The following is a 19975-nucleotide window of genomic DNA, read 5'->3' as shown; positions in this document are numbered from 1 at the left end:
CTCACAATCAAATGTGGACCGCATTATCTACCAAGGGAATTCTCTTCGATTATAATCACAGCCGTATATATTCCCCCCCAAGCAGACACATCGATGGCCCTGAACGAACTTTATTTGACTCTATGTAAACTAGAAACCACATATCCTGAGGCTGCATTCATTGTAGCTGGGGATTTTAACAAGGCTAATCTGAAAACAAGACTCCCTAAATTCTATCAGCATATCGATTGCGCAACCAGGGCTGGTAAAACCCTGGATCATTGTTATTCTAACTTCCGCGACCCATATAAGGCCCTCCCCCGCCCTCCTTTCGGAAAAGCTGACCACGACTCCATTTTGTTGCTTCCAGCCTACAGACAGAAACTAAAACAAGAAGCTCCTGCGCTCAGGTCTGTTCAACGCTGGTCCGACCAATCTGATTCCATGCTTCAAGACTGCTTCGATCACGTGGATTGGGATATGTTCCGCATTGCGTCCAACAACAACATTGACGAATACGCTGATTCGGTGAGCGAGTTCATTAGCAAGTGCATCGGCGATGTCGTATCCACCGCAACTATTAAAACATTCCCAAACCAGAAACCGTGGATTGATGGCAGCATTCGCGCGAAACTGAAAGCGCGAACCACTGCTTTTAACCAGGGCAAGGTGACCGGAAACATGACCGAATACAAACAGTGTAGCTATTCCCTCTGCAAGGCAATCAAACAAGCTAAGCGTCAGTATAGAGACAAAGTAGAGTTGCAATTCAATGGCTCAGACACAAGAGGTATGTGGCAGGGTCTACAGTCAATCACGGATTACAAAAAGAAAACTAGCCCCGTCACGGACCAGGATGTCTTGCTCCCAGACAGACTAAATAACTTCTTTGCTCGCTTTGAGGACAATACAGTGCCACTGACACGGCCCGCTACCAAAACCTGCGGACTCTCCTTCACTGCAGCCGACGTGAGTAAAATATTTAAATGTGTTAACCCTCGCAAGGCTGCAGGCCCAGACGGCATCCCCAGCCGTGTCCTCAGAGCATGCGCAGACCAGCTGGCTGGTGTGTTTACGGACATATTCAATCAATCCTTATCCCAGTCTTTACATGCTTCAAGAGGGCCACCATTGTTCCTGTTCCCAAGAAAGCTAAGGTAACTGAGCTAAACGACTACCGCCCCGTAGCACTCACTTCCGTCATCATGAAGTGCTTTGAGAGACTAGTCAAGGACCATATCACCTCCACCCTACCTGACACCCTAGACCCACTCCAATTTGCTTACCGCCCCAATAGGTCCACAGACGACGCAATCGCAACCACACTGCACACTGCCCTAACCCATCTGGACAAGAGGAATACCTATGTGAGAATGCTGTTCATCGACTACAGCTCAGCATTTAACACCATAGTACCCTCCAAACTCGTCATCAAGCTTGAGACCCTGGGTCTCGACCCCGCCCTGTGCAACTGGGTACTGGACCTCCTGACGGGCCGCCCCCAGGTGGTGAGGGTAGGTAACAACATCTCCACCCCGCTGATCCTCAACACTGGGGCCCCACAAGGGTGCGTTCTGAGCCCTCTCCTGTACTCCCTGTTCACCCACGACTGCGTAGCCATGTACGCCTCCAACTCAATCATCAAGTTTGCGGACGACACTACAGTGGTAGGCTTGATTACCAACAACGACGAGACGGCCTACAGGGAGGAGGTGAGGGCCCTCGGAGTGTGGTGTCAGGAAAATAACCTCACACTCAACGTCAACAAAACAAAGGAGATGATTGTGGACTTCAGGAAACAGCAGAGGGAGCACCCCCCTATCCACATCGACGGGACAGTAGTGGAGAGGGTAGTAAGTTTTAAGTTCCTCGGCGTACACATCACGGACAAACTGAAATGGTCCACCCACACAGACAGCGTTGTGAAGAAGGCGCAGCAGCGCCTCTTCAACCTCAGGAGGCTGAAGAAACTCGGCTTGTCACCAAAAGCACTCACAAACTTCTACAGATGCACAATCGAGAGCATCCTGTCGGGCTGTATCACCGCCTGGTACGGCAACTGCTCCGACTACAACCGTAAGGATCTCCAGAGGGTAGTGAGGTCTGCACAACGCATCACCGGGGGCAAACTACCTGCCCTCCAGGACACCTACACCACCCGATGTCACAGGAAGGCCATAAAGATCATCAAGGACAACAACCACCCGAGCCACTGCCTGTTCACCCCGCTATCATCCAGAAGGCGAGGTCAGTACAGGTGCATCAAAGCAGGGACCGAGAGACTGAAAAACAGCTTTTATCTCAAGGCCATCAGACTGTTAAACAGCCACCACTAACATTGAGTGGCTGCTGCCAACATACTGACTCAACTCCAGCTCACTTTAATAATTGAAATTGATGGAAATTGATCAACAATGTATTACTAGCCACTTTAAACAATGCCACTTAATATAATGTATATGTATATACTGTACTCTATATCATCTACTGCATCTTGCCATCTTTATGTAATACATGTATCACTAGCCACTTTAAACTATGCACTTTTATGTTTACATACCCTACATTACTCATCTTATATGTATATACTGTACTCGATACCATCTACTGCATCTTGCCTATGCCGTTCTGTACCATCACTCATTCATATATCTTTATGTACATATTCTTTATCCCTTTACACTTGTGTGTATAAGGTAGTAGTTTTGGAATTGTTAGGTTAGATTACTCGTTGGTTATTACTGCATTGTCGGAACAAGAAGCACAAGCATTTCGCTACACTCGCATTAATATCTGCTAACCATGTGTATGTGACAAATAAAATTTGATTTGAATTTGAAAATAAATGACATTACTAAGCTGCTCCCGAATGTACTACGCCAGGACATGGACATCGATTCTATCGTAGTCCATATGGGTTTTAATTACATTATGAAGGGTAGCTCTGAACAGTTGAAACTGGATTTCAAAGAGCTGATTGACTCTCTGCTCGACACTAATAACAGACACATCATATCTGGCCCTGTGCCATCTCTGAATCGTGGCATTGAGCGCTTTAGCGGGATTCTTTCTCTTCACAACTGGCTACGTGATTATTGTAGCTCAATGGGTGTAACTTTTGTTGACAATTTCCCTACTTTTTGGAAACAAAACACCACCATCTTTTTGCCAGCAGCCTTTCGCTGTGCTTCAAGCATTGAGCTGTTTATGACTTCAAGCATATCATCTCTCGAGATTAGGCTGGTGTAACCGATGTGAAATGGCTAGCTAGTTAGCGGGGTGCGCGATAATAGCGTTTCAATCGGTGACTTCACTCGCTCTGAGACCTTGAAGTAGTTGTTCCCCTTGCTCTGCAAGGGGCTTTTGCGGGGCTTTTGTGGATTGATGGGTAACGATGCTTCGAGGGTGGCTGTTGTCGATGTGTTCCTGGTTCGAGCCCAGGTAGGGGGCGAGGAGAGGGACGGAAGCTATACTGTTACACTGGCAATACTAAAGTGCCTATAAGAACATTCAATAGTCAAAGGTATATGAAATACAAATGGTATAGAGAGAAAAAGTCCTATAATTCCTATAACTACAACCTAAAACTTCTTACCTGGGAATATTGAAGACTCATGTTAAAAGGAGCCACCAGCTTTCATATGTTCTCATGTTCTGAGCAAGGAACTTAAACGTTAGCTTTTTTACATGGCACATATTGCACTTTTACTTTCTTCTCCAACACTTTGCATTATTTAAACCAAATTGAACATGTTTCATGATTTATTTGAGGCTAAATTGATTTTATTGATGTATTATATTAAGTTAAAATAAGTTTTCATTCAGTATTGTTGTAATTGTCATTATTACAAATACATTTTTAAAAAACGGCCGATTAATCGGTTTCGGCTTTTTTTGGTCCTCCAATAATCGGTATCGGTATCGGCGTTGAAAAATCATAATCGGTCGACCTCTAACTTAGACAATACCTTTGATGATACAGTGGTAGCAATACAAGTTTAGAACATTTACAGAAAAGACAGAAATGCCAGTGGTGGAGGTGTTGCTGTTTATATTCAGAGCCACATTCCTGTAAAGATTAGAGAAAATCTCATGTTAAATACTGTTGAAGTAATATGGCTACAGATTCACCTGCCTCACCTAAAGCCCATTCTTGTGGGAAGCTGCTATAGACCACCAAGTGCTAACAGTCAGTATCTGGATAACATGTAGTGATGCCTATGCTGTTGATGTAAAGAATATTTGTTGGTCTGTGGTGTTTAATGAGGAGCAAACAGACGTTGCAATTGACACATTTATGAAATTGTTTTTCCCAGTTACTAATAAGCATCCACCCATTGAGAAAATTACTGTAAAAACTGTTAAATCCCCGTGGATTTATGAGGAATTGGAAAATTGTATGGTTGAGAGGGATGAGGCAAACGGAATGGCAAATAAGTCAGGCTACACAACCGATTGGCAAATGTACTGCAAATTGAGAAATCATGTGACTAAGCTGAATAAAAAGAAGAAGAAACTACACTATGAAACAAAGATAAATTACATAAAGAATGATAGTAAAAAGCTTTGGAGCGCCTTCAAATAAATTTGGGGAAAAAGGCAAACTCAGCTCCATCATTCATTGAATCAGATGGCTCATTCATTACAAAACCGACTGATATTTCCATCTACTTTAAAGTTTTTTTTCATTGGCAAGATTAGCAAATTTAGGCATGACATTTCAGCAACAAACGCTGACACTACACATCCAAGTATATCAGACCAAATTATGAAAGACAAGAATTGTCATTTTGAATTCCATAAAGTGAGTGTGTGAAAAAGAGGTGAAAAAATTATTGTTGTCAATCAACAATGACAAGCCACCGGGGTCTGACAACTTGGATGGAAAATTACTGATGATAATAGCGGATGATATTGGCCCTCTATTTGCCATATCTTCAATTTAAGCCTACTAGAAAGTGTGTGCCCTCAGGCCTGGAGGGAAGCAAAAGTCATTCCGCTACCTAAGAATAGTAAAGCCCCCTTTACTGGCTCAATCAGCCTGTTACTTAGTAAAACTTAGTAAAGTTTTGGAAAAAATGGTTTTGACCAGATACAATGCTATTTTACAGTAAACAAATTGACAAGACTTTCAGCATGCTTATAGGGAAGGATATTCAACAAGCACAGCACTTACACAAATTACTGATGATTGGCCGAAATTGATTGTGGGGGCTGTTTTGTTAGACTTCAGTGTGGCTTTTGACATTATCGATGATAGTCTGCTGCTGAAAAAACATATGTGCTATGGCTTTACACCCCCTGCTATATTGTGGATAAAGAGTTACCTGTCTAACAGAACACAGAGGGTGTTCTTTAATGGAAGCCTCTCTTTAATGGAAGCCAACATAATCCAGGTAGAACCAGGAATTCCTCAGGGCAGCTGTCTAGGCCTCTTACTTTTTTCAATATTTACTAATGACATGCCACTGACTGAGTAAAGCCAGTGTGTCTTTGTATGCGGATGACTCAACACCATACACTTAAGCTACTACAGCAACTGAAATGACTGAAACACTAACAAAGAGCTGCAGTTGGTTTCAATAAGTTAGTCCTAAATATTTCAAAAACTAAAAGCATTGTATTTGGGACAGATCATTCACTAAACCCTAAACCTCAACTAAATATTGTAATAAATAATGTGGAAATTGAGCAAGTTGAGGTGACTAAACTGCTTGGAGTAACCCTGGATTGTAAACTGTCATGGTCAAAACATATTGATACAACAGTAGCTAAGATAGGGAGAAATCTGTCCATATTAAAGCGCTACTCTACCTTCTTAACAGCACTATCAACAAGGCAAGTCCTACAGGCTCTAGTTTTGTCGCACCTGGACTACTGTTCAGACGTGTGGTCAGGTGCCACAAAGAGGGAATTACGAAAATTGCAATTGGCTCAGAACAGGGCAGCACAGCTGGCCCTTGGATGTACACAGAGAGCAAACATTAATAATATGCATGTCAATCTCTAGAGGTGAGATTGACTTCACCACTACTTGTATTTGTGAGAGGTATTGACATGTTGAAAGCACCAAGTTGTCTGTTTAAACGACTAGCATACAGCTCAGACACCCATGCATACCTCACAAGATATACCACCAGAAGTCTGTTCACAGTCCCCAAGTCCAGAACAGACTATGGGAGGCGCACAGTACTACATAGAGCCATGACTACATGGAACTCTATTCCACATCAGGTAACTGATGCAAGCAGTAGAATCAGATTTTAAAAACAGATAAAAATACACCTTATGGAACAGCAGTGACTGTGAAGCAACACAAACATAGGCACAGAGGCATGCATACACACATGATAACATATGCACAATACACACACATACACCTTGATTTTGTGTTGTAGATATGTGGTGGTGGATTATGGGCCTGAGGGCACACACTTAGTATCTTGTGAATTCTGTAATGAATGTATTGTAATGTTTTTAAAATGTTAGAATTGCCTTAATACAAATTCCATGTCTGAAATGTGCTGTATAAATAAAGCTTGATTTCATTTGAACGAATGAGCAGAACAAATGCAGCATCTGTCAATTATTTACCAGTACTGTACATCATGTATGGAATACAAAAGGGCTCATAAAAAAACTAACACATGCATGAACACCTGCACATGGTAATTTCTAAGTCATACAGTATGTTAGTATGTACATTGACACTTCCATGCTTTGTCACAGATTTAAATGCTGTAGACCATGGTTGACTTGTTGCTTCTAAATAGCTTGTTTTCTGATTCAGGCATGGAGGGCCATTCTGTAGTTGGCCAAGTTGGCTGGGGCTGAGGTTTGGATGTGTCACTCACTGCTGCAGTGGCTTGACCATGTGAGCAGAACGTGCTTGCTGGTGCAAGGGTTAAAACAGCCGGACAGAGAGAGAGGGACTGAGTTAACTGTAATCTATTGCTTGACAAAGAGCTATTCATAAGAGGGTTAAACTGATTAGGGGAGAGGAGGATTGAAGAGGGAAATTTGGGGGTAAGGGAGGGGTGGGCTGTCAGGGGCTGGGGGCTGGCCCCAGACTTATGATTGTATTCAAATCAAAACACATCCCACAATGCACCTCTGCCTGTCTCCCTTAAACACATACGGAACGGATAAAGAAAAACAAAACTGAGGCCTCTGTAAACAGAATGATCTGTCTTCCTCCATAGGTGCCGCTATTAATTGTAGCATATGAAATTCTGTATATCCCCGTGCATTACAACATGTAATTACGCAGCAGTGGGAACCACCACTGCAACAATCACATGTCCATTCCATTTCCTCCGAACAATAGAACATTATCCCAGAGATTTAACGCTGAGAGGCTGCATGGACCACAATGAACAGCATTTGCCACACAATCACTGCATCGGAAGTGTTGACTTCCATATGTGTGACACCCAGCTTGAATGGAATTATGTGGGTAAAATTAATACGATTTTAACACCAGTTTCACTAAAGTAAGCATGGGAGCACAGAGTGATTTTAAACACAATGCAGTACATTACAGAGAGCCTCCTTGTATATTAAAACCCCAGGCCATGGTTACATAAAAACTGTTGTCAGAATACAGGCAAGCCAGTTCTCTGGCAGTGCAGTGAGCGGTGCAGCACAGAAAGAGCTGAGTGATTTTTAACCTGCCACCCACTGGGGGAGAACTTGACTCTGGCTAATGTGGAGGGTGGTGCGTCTTAGAGGGGAATGCTGAACTGAATGGGTGCATTAGAGTTTCCATTATGCACCCTTCACTGCACACCAGCCAGACCTGTCAGAATAGCAGCTCGTTGCAAGGTGGACTGAAGTCGTCATGTGATATCTGGGGGTGGAAAAACAGTGAGGAGAATAGACAGGAAAAAGGAGCAGCTAGTGTTTCTCTGTCTCTGTGCTCCATAGAGACTAGTGTATAGGAGGACCTCAGGATATTGTGCTAATGCAGGCCAAGTGGGAGTAATGAATGTGTCTGCTGGAATGTTGCAGGCTCACTGAGGTCAGTGAGGTCTCACTCATTGGTAGTAGTCGGTGGCTTATTGATCCAAATACCTTCTATAACCACGCCATAATCTGTCATTGTATTCCTTGTAGAATGCAGCGCTGAGCCATTTAACAATTTTAATCAATACTTGGTCATCTTTGATGAGTATTCAGATCCCCATATTTTTCTTTCGAGTTGGGATGGATTGGAAATTGTCCACACCTTTAATTTGGAACATTATTTTAAATCATGTGGTAGTGACCCATCTGTCCATCTTAATAACAAAAGCAATCATTTACAGGGCACATACTTATTTTTTTATCTTATTCTAATTTGTTTTTATGAATGGAAGCAATTTTGCCTTTTGGGACCATCCATGGCTAGACAAATAATTAAAATAAAACTGCATTTGTCACTATTGTCTGACCTCAGATTCGAATTAAAACATGCTTTTCTCTCTCTGGCTCTCTTTTAGCTCTCACACTGGGTGCGTTCGTAATTTCAATCTGGAGTGCCAGAGTGCACTCGGAGTGCCCTCTGGGCGTTCGTAAATTCAGAGTGTTGTAAGATTGTCTGTTCGTAAATTCAGAGCGTTTCGCTCACGGAGCGTTCAGAGCGCACACTGGAAGCTCTGTCCGAGGAGTAGGGTTGATCCGAGCGTTCTGGCCTCACAACTGCAGTCAAGCATCCAAGCTAACTGGCTAATGTTGGCTAGCTTGCTAGCTACTTCCAGACACAAATGAGAGAACACCTCACTCTGACCATTTTACTTGCCCTAGCAGAGCTGGTTAGGCTGTTTTTATGTTATCCAGAGCATTATCAAGAACTGCTGCTGACAACAATTGAATTGTGCTTTTTTTGCCGACGTTTACTGACACCAGCCATATTCAATGGGTGTTGAGCGTTCGTAAATTTGTCAGTTATTCTGCGCTCTGGCACACTCAGACGAGAGTGCTCTGAAATCAGAGTAGGTAGCCAGAGTGAATTTACGAATGCACCCACTGTCTCCATTTCCTACTGCTGGATCAGTCACAAGCCATTTACCCATTATTTAAATCCAAACATGTTTCTTCCATGTGTAATTTTTTTGAATCACAGGCACAAACCCACCCCCTGTGATTGGCCCTCCCTTCCCAGTGTTTTACCCCGTCGTCGCTCCCCGTTTCCACAGCAACTGAATTCAAATCCAAACTCCCAGCCTTGGGTATTCTTGGTTTCATCACTATGGTAATCTGAGAGAATTACGAGGGGTGGTGTGGGGGAGTTGCCTTCCCTTTGTAGTGATGGACAGGCAGGAGGGGAGCAAGAAAGTTAAGTGTTTGATAGTCAAACTAAAAATTCCCCAGTGGTGAGCCAGTTGGAACTGCACACTCAAGGTTTTGAAAATCAACTCATATGCTGTGCACGCTCATGCTTGCATGTCAGTATTTAGATTTATTTGGCTATTGGGAATTCCTTGGTTTGTGTTTGATTCTTAATCATTCTTAGAGGTGCTGGTAATCTTAATGAATTTAAAATGTTACTCAGCATTTCTAGCCACAAAGGGATTAGGTGTGAGAGTGTGTGTGAAGTGTTACACATGAAATAGTTTTTCTCCAGTGCACTGGGTGTGGAGTTAATTCCATTGCTTTTTGGGAAAAAGTCTGTACAGGAAATAGACAGCTCAGGGAGGATCCCTCACTTTGAGATAACAGCCAATGCCTGAAGTCTTTGATACACCTGTTATCATTTCAGCACACATTTCCTTTCTCTGAGTGTCCTATCAGCTCTCCTAATAACACTGACCTGGGATCAGAGGTACATTTTTATGTAAGCACAAACTGAGAGCCGCCCAGTAATGATTGGGTCTGAGTTGAAGCAGGTCAGACAATCATTACCTCTGCAAGCATACCTTACTATTAACCAAAACAACAGCCCCTCTCTGGAATGTGGGGTTAATTGTTACTTATTCTAATCCCTTTTTAAACACAGTGTGGTGTTTCACCCTGAAGCCTCAAGGCTGTGGGTGCATTTTGCTTAATTAATCACAAGGCTACCTCCGGCCACTGCTGTCTGAAGGGAAAACATCCTGGACAGCTGAATAGTCGCTGTTTTCCTCTGATGTTTTTTGGCATAATTTCAAAGTTGAAGTAAATTCAATAAATCTTTTTTGTCATTCAACACCCTGGTGAAATGACCTCAGGAGCTGAAGTACAAGATTGTGTCGTGAAAAGATTCAATGATGAGGGTGCTACTTCGTTTCTATTCTCATGCTTATTCAATGAACAGACTAGGGGCTTTTTTTCTGGAAATAGGGGCTTTTTACACATTGTGTTGTCAATCATAGGATTTAGTGTACAAGGTGCCTGCAGTCTTTATTCTAGATTCTGCAGGCTGTAGAATTGCATTGGTTATCTACTACAATTGCTTACTACAGAGGCTTATAAAGCCTAAGCATTTATCAGACCTCATCATATGAAGGCATTCAGTTGTACAACTGGCTAGGTATCCCCCTTTCCCTTTCCCTATTCCTTGTCAGAGGGTTAATTGGTTTAACTTTTTCCACCTTGAAAAATATGTATATTTCCTGTGTTTAAAAGCCAAGTTAAAAGCCAAGGGCTTCCTCCTCTGCTCATTTATAGCTCCAAACATTATTAACTTACATTTATGAGTAACTCATTGGGTACGTTTGTTTTGTTCTGAGGGGATGCATGAGGTTTCTCTGTGACTGCTCTGTTTATTTTAAAACTGCTTGGCTGTTGCCTGCTAAAAGCATGAGTTTTCCACTGATTTACTATACACATCCTCCTATCATTTAAAACCCTGCATTTGGGGAAAAAAGAGTTCATTGAGAGACTGAATAAGGAGGGGGTGGGGAAAGACGGGTAACTTAGTACCCTGAAAACCAGGCTTCAGTCACCAGGCAACCAAAAGATCACGTTTCAAAGCCCGACAAGGAGTTGTAAGAAGTAGAAAGAAAAAGAGAGGGGCGGAGTGTGAGATAGAGAGACGTGTGTTTGGAAGGAGGTGGGGGGGAGAGAGCACTTCATAAAGTGTCTTCCGCTTTCCACAGTTTCCCTCTCTGCCATATGCTCCTCCATGATAAACAAAAACAGGTGATACATTTCAAAACAAATCTTCAAATTCCGGTGGAATCTGGTGACATTTTGACATTGATAAGAGCTTCTCTATTGTGTTGATGTATTGGTACCAAACTGCCTTTACCCTTTTTTATCTATTCTCTTCATCACTCTCCGTATTGTAAACAACGGGAAGTCTAAATATAGTAAATCTTTCTCAACTAGAATCTTGCTCTGCTTGTCACAATTGAATCATGTGTTTGTACTTCCCTATCCCAAGGTCTCTGGCTTCTCTTTAAATTACATTCTCTGTTTGCCATTTATGTCATTCCATATATTCCATTAAGCAGACCGAAAAGCCCTAAACCCTTTGGGGAATTTAAGTAATGTATAATTGATTATTTGATACTAACTCACAGAAAACTTAAATGGGACAGTATAGTTGATGTCCTGAAAACCCATGAGGTTTGACTTTGCCTGTGGCCTTTTGTGACATTGGATGCCTGTGTCCTCTGCTTGGTAAGCCCTCTGTTTGCATGTGCTGACTCTGCTAGTCTGGTTGTATGTTCTGACCCTGGGGGCTCTCTGTCTCTCTCTGTGCCCAGGCCGTGTGTCTCTGACCCGGGGGGCCTCGCTGCTGGTGGAGGGGCTGAGCCTGGAGGACGAGGGCTGGTTCGAGTGTCGCATCCTGCTCCTGGACTGCACCACAGACGAGTTCCGCAATGGCACCTGGACCTTCCTCTCCATCACAGGTGCAGCTCAGTGGGTCTCTGTGGCAGTCAGAGGAACTGGACCTACAGGACAAGTCATCCTCTAACTGCTCACAACCATCAGTGTTTTCCCTTTAGAATATTCTCAACATCCTCAGCATGTCCCTCCTGTTTATCTTCATATGGAGTCTTTTTTCAGTGTATAAGTTGTTGTTGCATAATGCTCAGTGTTTTACACACTGCTCACGACACGTCTCGTCTCGCCACAGGGGACGTAGACACAGTGCACGTGACCTCACCAGGATAGTGGAGGCTAAAGGGAAAACAATGTTTTGTGTTCAAGTGTTTCTCTTGTCCTGCATCCTTCTCTCCTCCTACTGTCACTCTCTCCTTTTCCTATTCTGTTTTCCCATTCACCCACATATCAAAACACATGCCACTCCAATTTACTATCTACCTCTCATCCTCTCTTTCTTTCCATTTGTCCATCTTGTCTTATTTTCTTCCTCCCTTACGCATCAAATAGGATGTCATCAGGGCAAGTATTGTGTTACATCCATGTAACGTACCTGGTTACTCAACATGTTTGGGTGATCAGAGGCCATGACTAGCTTACAAATATAGCAGTAACATAATTCATAGTTTCCCATTAGTTAACTAATTGTTACACAGTAGTTAATTAACTAGCTAGATAATTGTGTTACATTTGTTTAAAGATCATCTAATTTTCCCCCTACAGCCCCACCTGTATTTATCAAGACTCCGCCTACCTTTGTGGAAGTCCTGCTAGGGGACTCCCTGACCCTCAGCTGTGGTGCCCATGGTAACCCTCGACCAACTGTTATCTGGCATAAAGATGAGACCCCAATTGAGAATGGTGAAAAGATAGTGGTATGTAGAAAAGCTTCTGTTTGCTGTTGTTGGATGAAGTTGTTGGTCATGATTCAAAGCATCTGCAATCTCTTTCTTTCTCCCTCCCTCTCTCACAGGTGCTCAATGGCACCTTATCTTTGGCCCCCGTCACCAGAGAGACATCAGGAATGTATAAATGTCATGTGTCCAACTCGGAGGGGAATCTGACCCATACTACCCAGCTGCAGGTCAAAGGTCAGTCTGACTATCTTCTAACCATCTGGGAGAGGCAGGCAGGTCCTCTGCGGACTTCTCATAAGCCCAATCAGCTCAGTTCGCTCACCTTAAGGGTCTCCAATGTATTAACCCCTAAAGGTTCATACATTAGTCCTTAAAACCTTAGGTCTGGTTAAGAAGACAAACCATTTAGTTTACTAACCATTTAGTTTACGGAGTGGCTGCAGATACGTCTTTTCTGGACCCCTCTTCCCGTCAGCTAAAGGTCCTAAAGCTTCTGCGCATGTATGGGATTCCCTACTTTACTCATAGTCTCTGCTCTTCTCATAGAGAACAGGCTACTCTGACGAATGGTGGTCGTTTAATAAAGTTAGATCAAAGCTGAATAAATGTTCCTAACATTAGGAACACCAGGATTCAATACCCCTGTCTTTCTCACCACTGTATGTCTCTCATTGGAGAGGAGCCTGGAGAAAGGGAGAAAGAGCCTACACTGACCACACAAAGCGTACTGTCTACACCTAGGGTGCTTGCCTTTACCCTACACTTAAATTTTTGCTACATAATTTCTGCAACATAATTTCTGCAACTCCAAGATCTCAGGGTATTAGCAAGTACATACACTGAGTGTACAAAACATTAGGAATACCTTCCTAACATTGAGTTGCACCCCCTTTTGCCCTCAGAACAGCATCAATTCGTATAATTATATATATATATATAATTATACGAATATATATATTCATTATGATTTATATATATATATTTTGCCATTTAGGAATGTGTTATTCAATGTGTTTCTCTGGGCTATAGTGGTAAAGGCCAAATTCAATATTTTATCAAATAATTTATACATATTTAGTTTGATACCTAAAGGTGTCCTAAAATTCTAAATCAAATAGCTAAATTATCCATGGTAGGACCTTCTTAAAACAATTCCATATGTCAGCTTACAATTTTTCACCTGTAAAACTTGACCACAAAAATGTGTGCGTAAATTAGAGGTAAAGAAACACGTGCACAGAACGTGATTCCGATCTTCAGCTCCGGGCCACGTTCAGTAGCCAAATGTTGTTGAACATTGCAGATAGGAATGCTATGAATAGAGCCTACGTGATTCCTTGTTCAACATGTCAGAGAGGCATGTTTGTTCTACAACACATATTTCTCTCTGAACGTTCCAAAACATTGCGTCCTGCTGAATGCGTCCCTGGGGAAAAGGGTTCCAGGGGGCTGGGATATGGTGGTTACCTACGGATCCGCAGCCTCTGCCTTTAGTTTAACAGAAAGCCAACTTAAAGCACATATGTTTTCTGGGAAAATAGTCTGGGTAGCCATTTGATTAGCTGTTCAGGAGTCTTATGGCTTGAGACCACTGTAGAGATTGCATCATCTGTGGATCTGTTGGTGCGGTATGCAAATTGGAGTGGGTCCAGGGTTTCTGGGATGATGGTGTTGATGAGAGCCATGACCAGCCTTTCAAAGCATTTCATGGCTACAGATGTGAGTGCTATGGGTCAGTAGTCATTTAGGCAGGTTACCTTAGTGCTCTTGGGCACAGGGACTACAGTGGTCTGATTGAAACATGTTGGTATTACAGACTCAGACAGGGAGAGGTTGAAAATGTTAAAGAAAACACTCTCCAGTTGGTCAGCACATGCTCGGAGTGCGCATCCCGGTAATCCGTCTGGTCCTGTTGCCTCGTGAATGTTCAACTGTTTAAAGGTCTTACTCACATCGGCTTCGGAGAGTGTGATAACACAGTCGTGCGGAACAGCTGATGCTCTCATGCGTGTTTCAGTGTTACTTGCCTCGAAGCGAGCATAGAAGTTATTTAGCTCGTCTGGTAGGCTCGTGATACTGGGTGGCTCTCGGCCGTGCTTCCCTTTGTAGTCTGTAATAGTTTGCAGGCCCTGCCACATCCGACAAGTGTCGGAGCCGGTGTAGTACGATTCAATCTTAGTCCTGTATTGACGCTTTGCCTTTTTGATGGTTCGTCGGAGGGCATAGCGGGATTTCTTATAAGCTTCCGGGTAAGAGTCCTACTCCTTGAAAGCGGCTGCTCTACCTTTTAGCTCATTGCGAATGTTGCCTGTAATCCATGGCTTCTGGTTGGGGTATGTACGTACAGTCACTACTGTGGGGACGACGTCCTTGATGCACTTATTGATAAAGCCAGTGACTGATGTGGTGTACTCCTCAATGCCATTGGAAGAATCCCTAAACATAATCCAGTTTTTGCTAGCAAAACAGTCCTGTAGCTTAGCATCTGCTTCATCTGACCACTTGTTTTATAGACCAAGTCACTGGTACTTCCTGCTTTAATTTTTGCTTGTAAGCAGGAATCAGGAGGATAGAATTATGGTCAGATTTGCCAAATGGAGGGCGAGGGAAAGCTTTGTACGTGTCTCTGTGTGTGGAGTGAAGGTGGTCTAATATTTTTCCCTCTGGTTGCACAATTAACATGCTGATAGAAATTAGCTAAAACTGATTTAAGTTTCCCTGCATTAAAGTCCCCGGCCACTAGGAGTGCAGCCTCTGGATGAGCTTTTTCCTGTTTGCTTATGGCGGTATACAGCTCATTGAGGTGGTATGTAGACAGCTACGAAAAATACAGATGAAAACTTTCTTGGTAGATAGTGTGGTCTAAAGCTTATCATGAGATACTCTACCTCAGGCGAGCAAAACCTCGAGACTTCCTTAGATATCATACACCAGCTGTTGTTTACATAAATGCATAGGCTCCCATCCCATGTCTTACCAGAGGCTGCTTTTTTGTCCTGCCGATAAAGTATATAACCCGCCAGCTGTATGTTCTTAATGTCGTCGTTCACCCACGACTCGGCGAAACATAAGATATTACAGTTTTTAATGTCCCGTTGGTAGAATAAACGTGCTTTCCGTTCGTCCCATTTATTTTCCAGCGATTGAACGTTAGCTAGCAGGACGGAAGGCATGGGAAGATTAGCCTCTCGTCGCCTGATCCTCACAAGGCACCCTGATCTCTTTCCGCGAAATCTGCGTTTTCTTCTCCAGCAAATAACGGTGATCTGGGCCTGGTCGGGTGTCTGTATTAAATCCCTCCCGTCCGACTCATTGAAGAACAACTCTTTGTCCAGTTTGAGGTGAGCAATCGCCGTTCTGATGTCCAGAAGCTCTTTTCGGTCATAAGAGATGGTAGCAGCAACATTATGTACAAAACAAGTTACGAACAACGCGAATAAACAAACAAAATAGCATGGTTGGTTAAGAGCCGATAAGACGGCAGCCTTCCCCTCCGGCGCCATTTTACTATCAGGGCCCGTATCCCCAAAGTATCTCAGAGTAGGAGTGCTGATCTAGGATCTGTCAATATAATCATATTCATTATAATCTAAAAGGCTAAACTGATCCTAGATCAGCACTTTTACTCTGAGATGCTTTGTGGATACAGGCCCAGAGCTACTGTGACACTTCCATCTAGTGGTGTATGGTCTATAAATGCACTGTTCTTGTCACATCAAAACCTCAGCTGTTATTTGTGTCCTCATACCTGTATCATTAAGGTTTATCAGTATGACTCACTTGTTTTACAACCAGATAAAAGCACATGTATGCAGTAACTTAAATTCTCCCAACTTCAAAATAGGTCCTCCACTCATCATCATCGCCCCAGAGGACACCACCCTCAACATATCCCAGGATGCAGTTCTGCAGTGCCAAGCTGAGGCCTATCCCTCCAACCTCACCTATGAGTGGTGGAAACAGGGACAGAATGTCTACCATATAGAGTGAGTTGACTTTGACACATTGTAAACACACAAACTACATTAGAAACACAAACTACAGTAGAAACACACACAGAAACACAAACTACAGTAGAAACACAAACTACAACACAAACACACACAGAAACACAAACTACAGTAGAAACACAAACTACAACACAAACTACAGTAGAAACACAAACTACAGAAGCTACTGGGATCAGTGGCAGTCAGCGCAGTTTAAGATGACGGAGGACAATCTTTTTTATTTTCATAAGCATGGCCTATTTTTATTACAGCATATTGGATAACTGTCATTCATATTCCATTCACCCAGTTCAATGTGACAGCGATAGGTTTAGGCTACTACAGTACATTATACAAAATGTTTCCCTATATCCATCATGAGGTTGCTTCAACCAAGCCTATGAATGAAAGTTTACAGTGTAGGTGCACACTGGTCGAGGCATTTATTTTAGGTGACAGACACATGGACAGACAGACAGTGACACATTCAATACTGCATTGCACACTCTTGCCTGCATCGAGCTGATCTAGGGTGTAATCATTAGTCCAATAGTTGCAAACAAGAGTTTCTATTGGACAAATTCAGGTATGTTTATCCCCGTTTCATTCCGTTTGCTTCCGTTTAAGAAACGTTATTCAAGAGAATCGGCGGAATGAATACACACCTGATCACGTGTAAACCCAGTTCACTTTCACAGCAGCCATGTTGTATTCCTTCTCACATCTATGCGCTCTCCTCCTCTCACCTTTTCCATTCGCTTGTGGACTTCAATGCACAACACATCAGCTGTATGTGACCAGGCAAAAAAAAACTTTCCAAGCCAAACCATATCATAACAGCTACACACAGCCTACATTGTTGTCACCATATAAGCTAAAGCAACATCATCATCAACATAGCTAATAGAACTAATGCGTTAGTAAACCCTCTACAATCATGCAGTAACGTTACAGTGTATAGTCAGTAAGCAATTTAGCACTTACACCGGCAGGCCCCGATGGCAATAAATTAGTAAAACCAAAAGCTTACCTTGACTTTTAAGAGTTCCAGTGTTGTGTTGGATAGTTATAGCCAGTTAGCTAAAATAGCATCCCTCTGTGTTTGAGTAGGCTAAACTAGCTACAGTTGAAGTCGGAAGTTTATATACACCTTAGCAAAATACATTTAAACTCCGTTTTTCACAATTCCTGACATTTGATCCTAGTAATAATTCCCTGTCTTAGGTCAGTTAGGATCACCGCTTTATTTTAAGAATGTGAAATGTCAGAATAATAGTAGAGAGAATGATTTATTTCAGGTTTTATTTATTTCATCACATTCCGAGTGGGTCAGAAGTTTACATACACTCAATTAGTATTTGGTAGCATTGCCCTTTAAATTGTTTAACTTGGGTCAAACGTTTCGAGTAGCCTTCCACAAGCTTCCCACAATAAGTTGGGTGAATTTTGGATTCCTCCTGACAGAGCTGGTGTAACTGAGTCAGGTTTGTAGGCCTGCTTTTTCAGTTCTGGCCACAAATGTTCTATAGGATTGAGGTCAGGGCTTTGTGATGGCCACTCCAATGCCTTGACTTTGTTGTCCTTAAGCCATTTTACCACAACTTTGGAAGTATGCTTGGGGTCATTGTCCATTTGGAAGACCCATTTGCGACCAAGCTTTAACTTCCTGACTGATGTCTTGAGATGTTGCTTCAATATATCCACATAATTTTCCTGCCTCATGATGCAATCTATTTTATGAAGTGCACCAGTCCCTCCTGCAGCAAAGCACCCCCACAACATGATCCTGCCACCCCCATGCTTCACGGTTGGGATGGTGTTCTTCGGCTTGCAAGCCTCCCCCTTTTTCCTCCAAAAATAACGATGGTCATTATGGCCAAGCAGTTCTATTTTTGTTTCATCAGAGCAGAGGACATTTCTCCAAAAAGTACAATCTTTGTCCCCATGTGCAGTTGCAAACCGTAGTCTGGCTTTTTTATGGCGGTTTTGGAGCAGTGGCTTCTTCCTTGCTGAGCAGCCTTTCAGGTTATGTCGATATAGGACTCGTTTTACTGTGGATATAGATACTTTTGTACCTGGTTCCTCCAGCATCTTCTCAAGGTCCTTTTCTGTTGTTCTGGGATTGATTTGCACTTTTCGCACCAAAGTACGTTCATATCTAGGAGACAGAACACGTCTCCTTCCTGAGCGGTATGACGGCTGTGTGGTCCCATGGTGTTTATACTTGCGTACTATTGTTTGTACAGATGAACATGGTACCTTCAGGCTTTTGGAAATTGCTCCCAAGGATGAACTAGACTTGTTGAGGTCTACAATTTTTTTTCTGAGGTCTTGGCTGATTTCTTTTGATTTTCACATGATGTCAAGCAAAGAGGCACTGAGTTTGAAGGTAGGCCTTGAAATACATCCACAGGTACACCACCAATTGACTCAAATTATGTCAATTAGCCTATCAGAAGCTTCTAAAGCCATGACATCATTTTCTGGAATTTTCCAAGCTGTTTAAAGGCACAGTCAACTTAGTGTATGTAAACTTCTGACCCACTGGAATTGTAATACAGTGTATGTGAAATAATCTGTCTGTAAACAATTGTTGGAAAAATTACTTGTGTCATGCACAAAGTAGATGTCCTAACCGACTTGCCAAAACTATAGTTTGTTATCAAGAAATTTGTGGAGTGGTTGAAAGACGAGTTTTAATGACATAAGTGTATGTAAACTTCAGACTTCAACTGTAGCTGCATTTGCTAGCTAAGTAAGTGAAACTGAAAGTAAAAAAAATATGAAATCTGTCTCTATCTCTTTCTTGCTTCTTCATTTTGGAACAAATTAATTTGTTCAAAACTGTTCAACTATTGTCTTTCTCTCTCTTTGAGTCAACTAATCACCACATTTTATGCACTGCAGTGCTAGCTAGCTGTAGATAATGCTTTCTGTACTAGATTAATTCTCTGATCCTTTGATTGGTTGGACAATATGTCAGTTCATGCTGCAAGAGCTCTGATAGGTTGGAGGATGTCCTCCGCAATATATAATTACTGTGTAAGTCTATGGAATGGGGTGAGAACCATGAGCCTCCTAGGTTTTGTATTGAAGTCAATGTACCCAGAGGAGGACAGAAGCTAGCTGTCCTCCGACTACACCATGGTGGTCGGCACTGTAACAATGTGCGCTGAGAGTCGGGAAGCAAGTTCAGGGAGTGAGTGTTGTAATAAATAAACACAACATAATACAAAATACGAACAATGCACAGCCATGAAACTGAAACAGAAACAATGATGCCTGGTGAAGGAACAAAGGGGAGTGACATATATAGGGCAGGTAATCAAGGAGGTGATGGAGTCCAGGTGAGTGTCATAT

At 42.6% G+C, this 19975-nt stretch overlaps 1 protein-coding gene across 1 annotated transcript in view; it reads left to right on the top strand.

The window, feature by feature from the left end:
• igsf9b (immunoglobulin superfamily, member 9b) overlaps window positions 1–19975 on the top strand; it is a 55963-nt gene that overhangs the window by 20887 nt on the left and 15101 nt on the right. The window contains exons 3-6 of the mRNA XM_038997718.1: window positions 11649–11795; window positions 12493–12644; window positions 12743–12860; window positions 16471–16612. Of these exons, the coding sequence (XP_038853646.1) occupies window positions 11649–11795; window positions 12493–12644; window positions 12743–12860; window positions 16471–16612 (559 nt within the window). The remainder of the gene's footprint in view (window positions 1–11648; window positions 11796–12492; window positions 12645–12742; window positions 12861–16470; window positions 16613–19975) is intronic.

This window comes from Salvelinus namaycush, chromosome 1 (assembly GCF_016432855.1).
Source record: "Salvelinus namaycush isolate Seneca chromosome 1, SaNama_1.0, whole genome shotgun sequence".
Lineage (NCBI taxonomy): Eukaryota > Metazoa > Chordata > Actinopteri > Salmoniformes > Salmonidae > Salvelinus > Salvelinus namaycush.
Note: the sequence above shows the minus strand (reverse complement) of the source record. Positions and strands in the feature narration are given on the sequence as shown.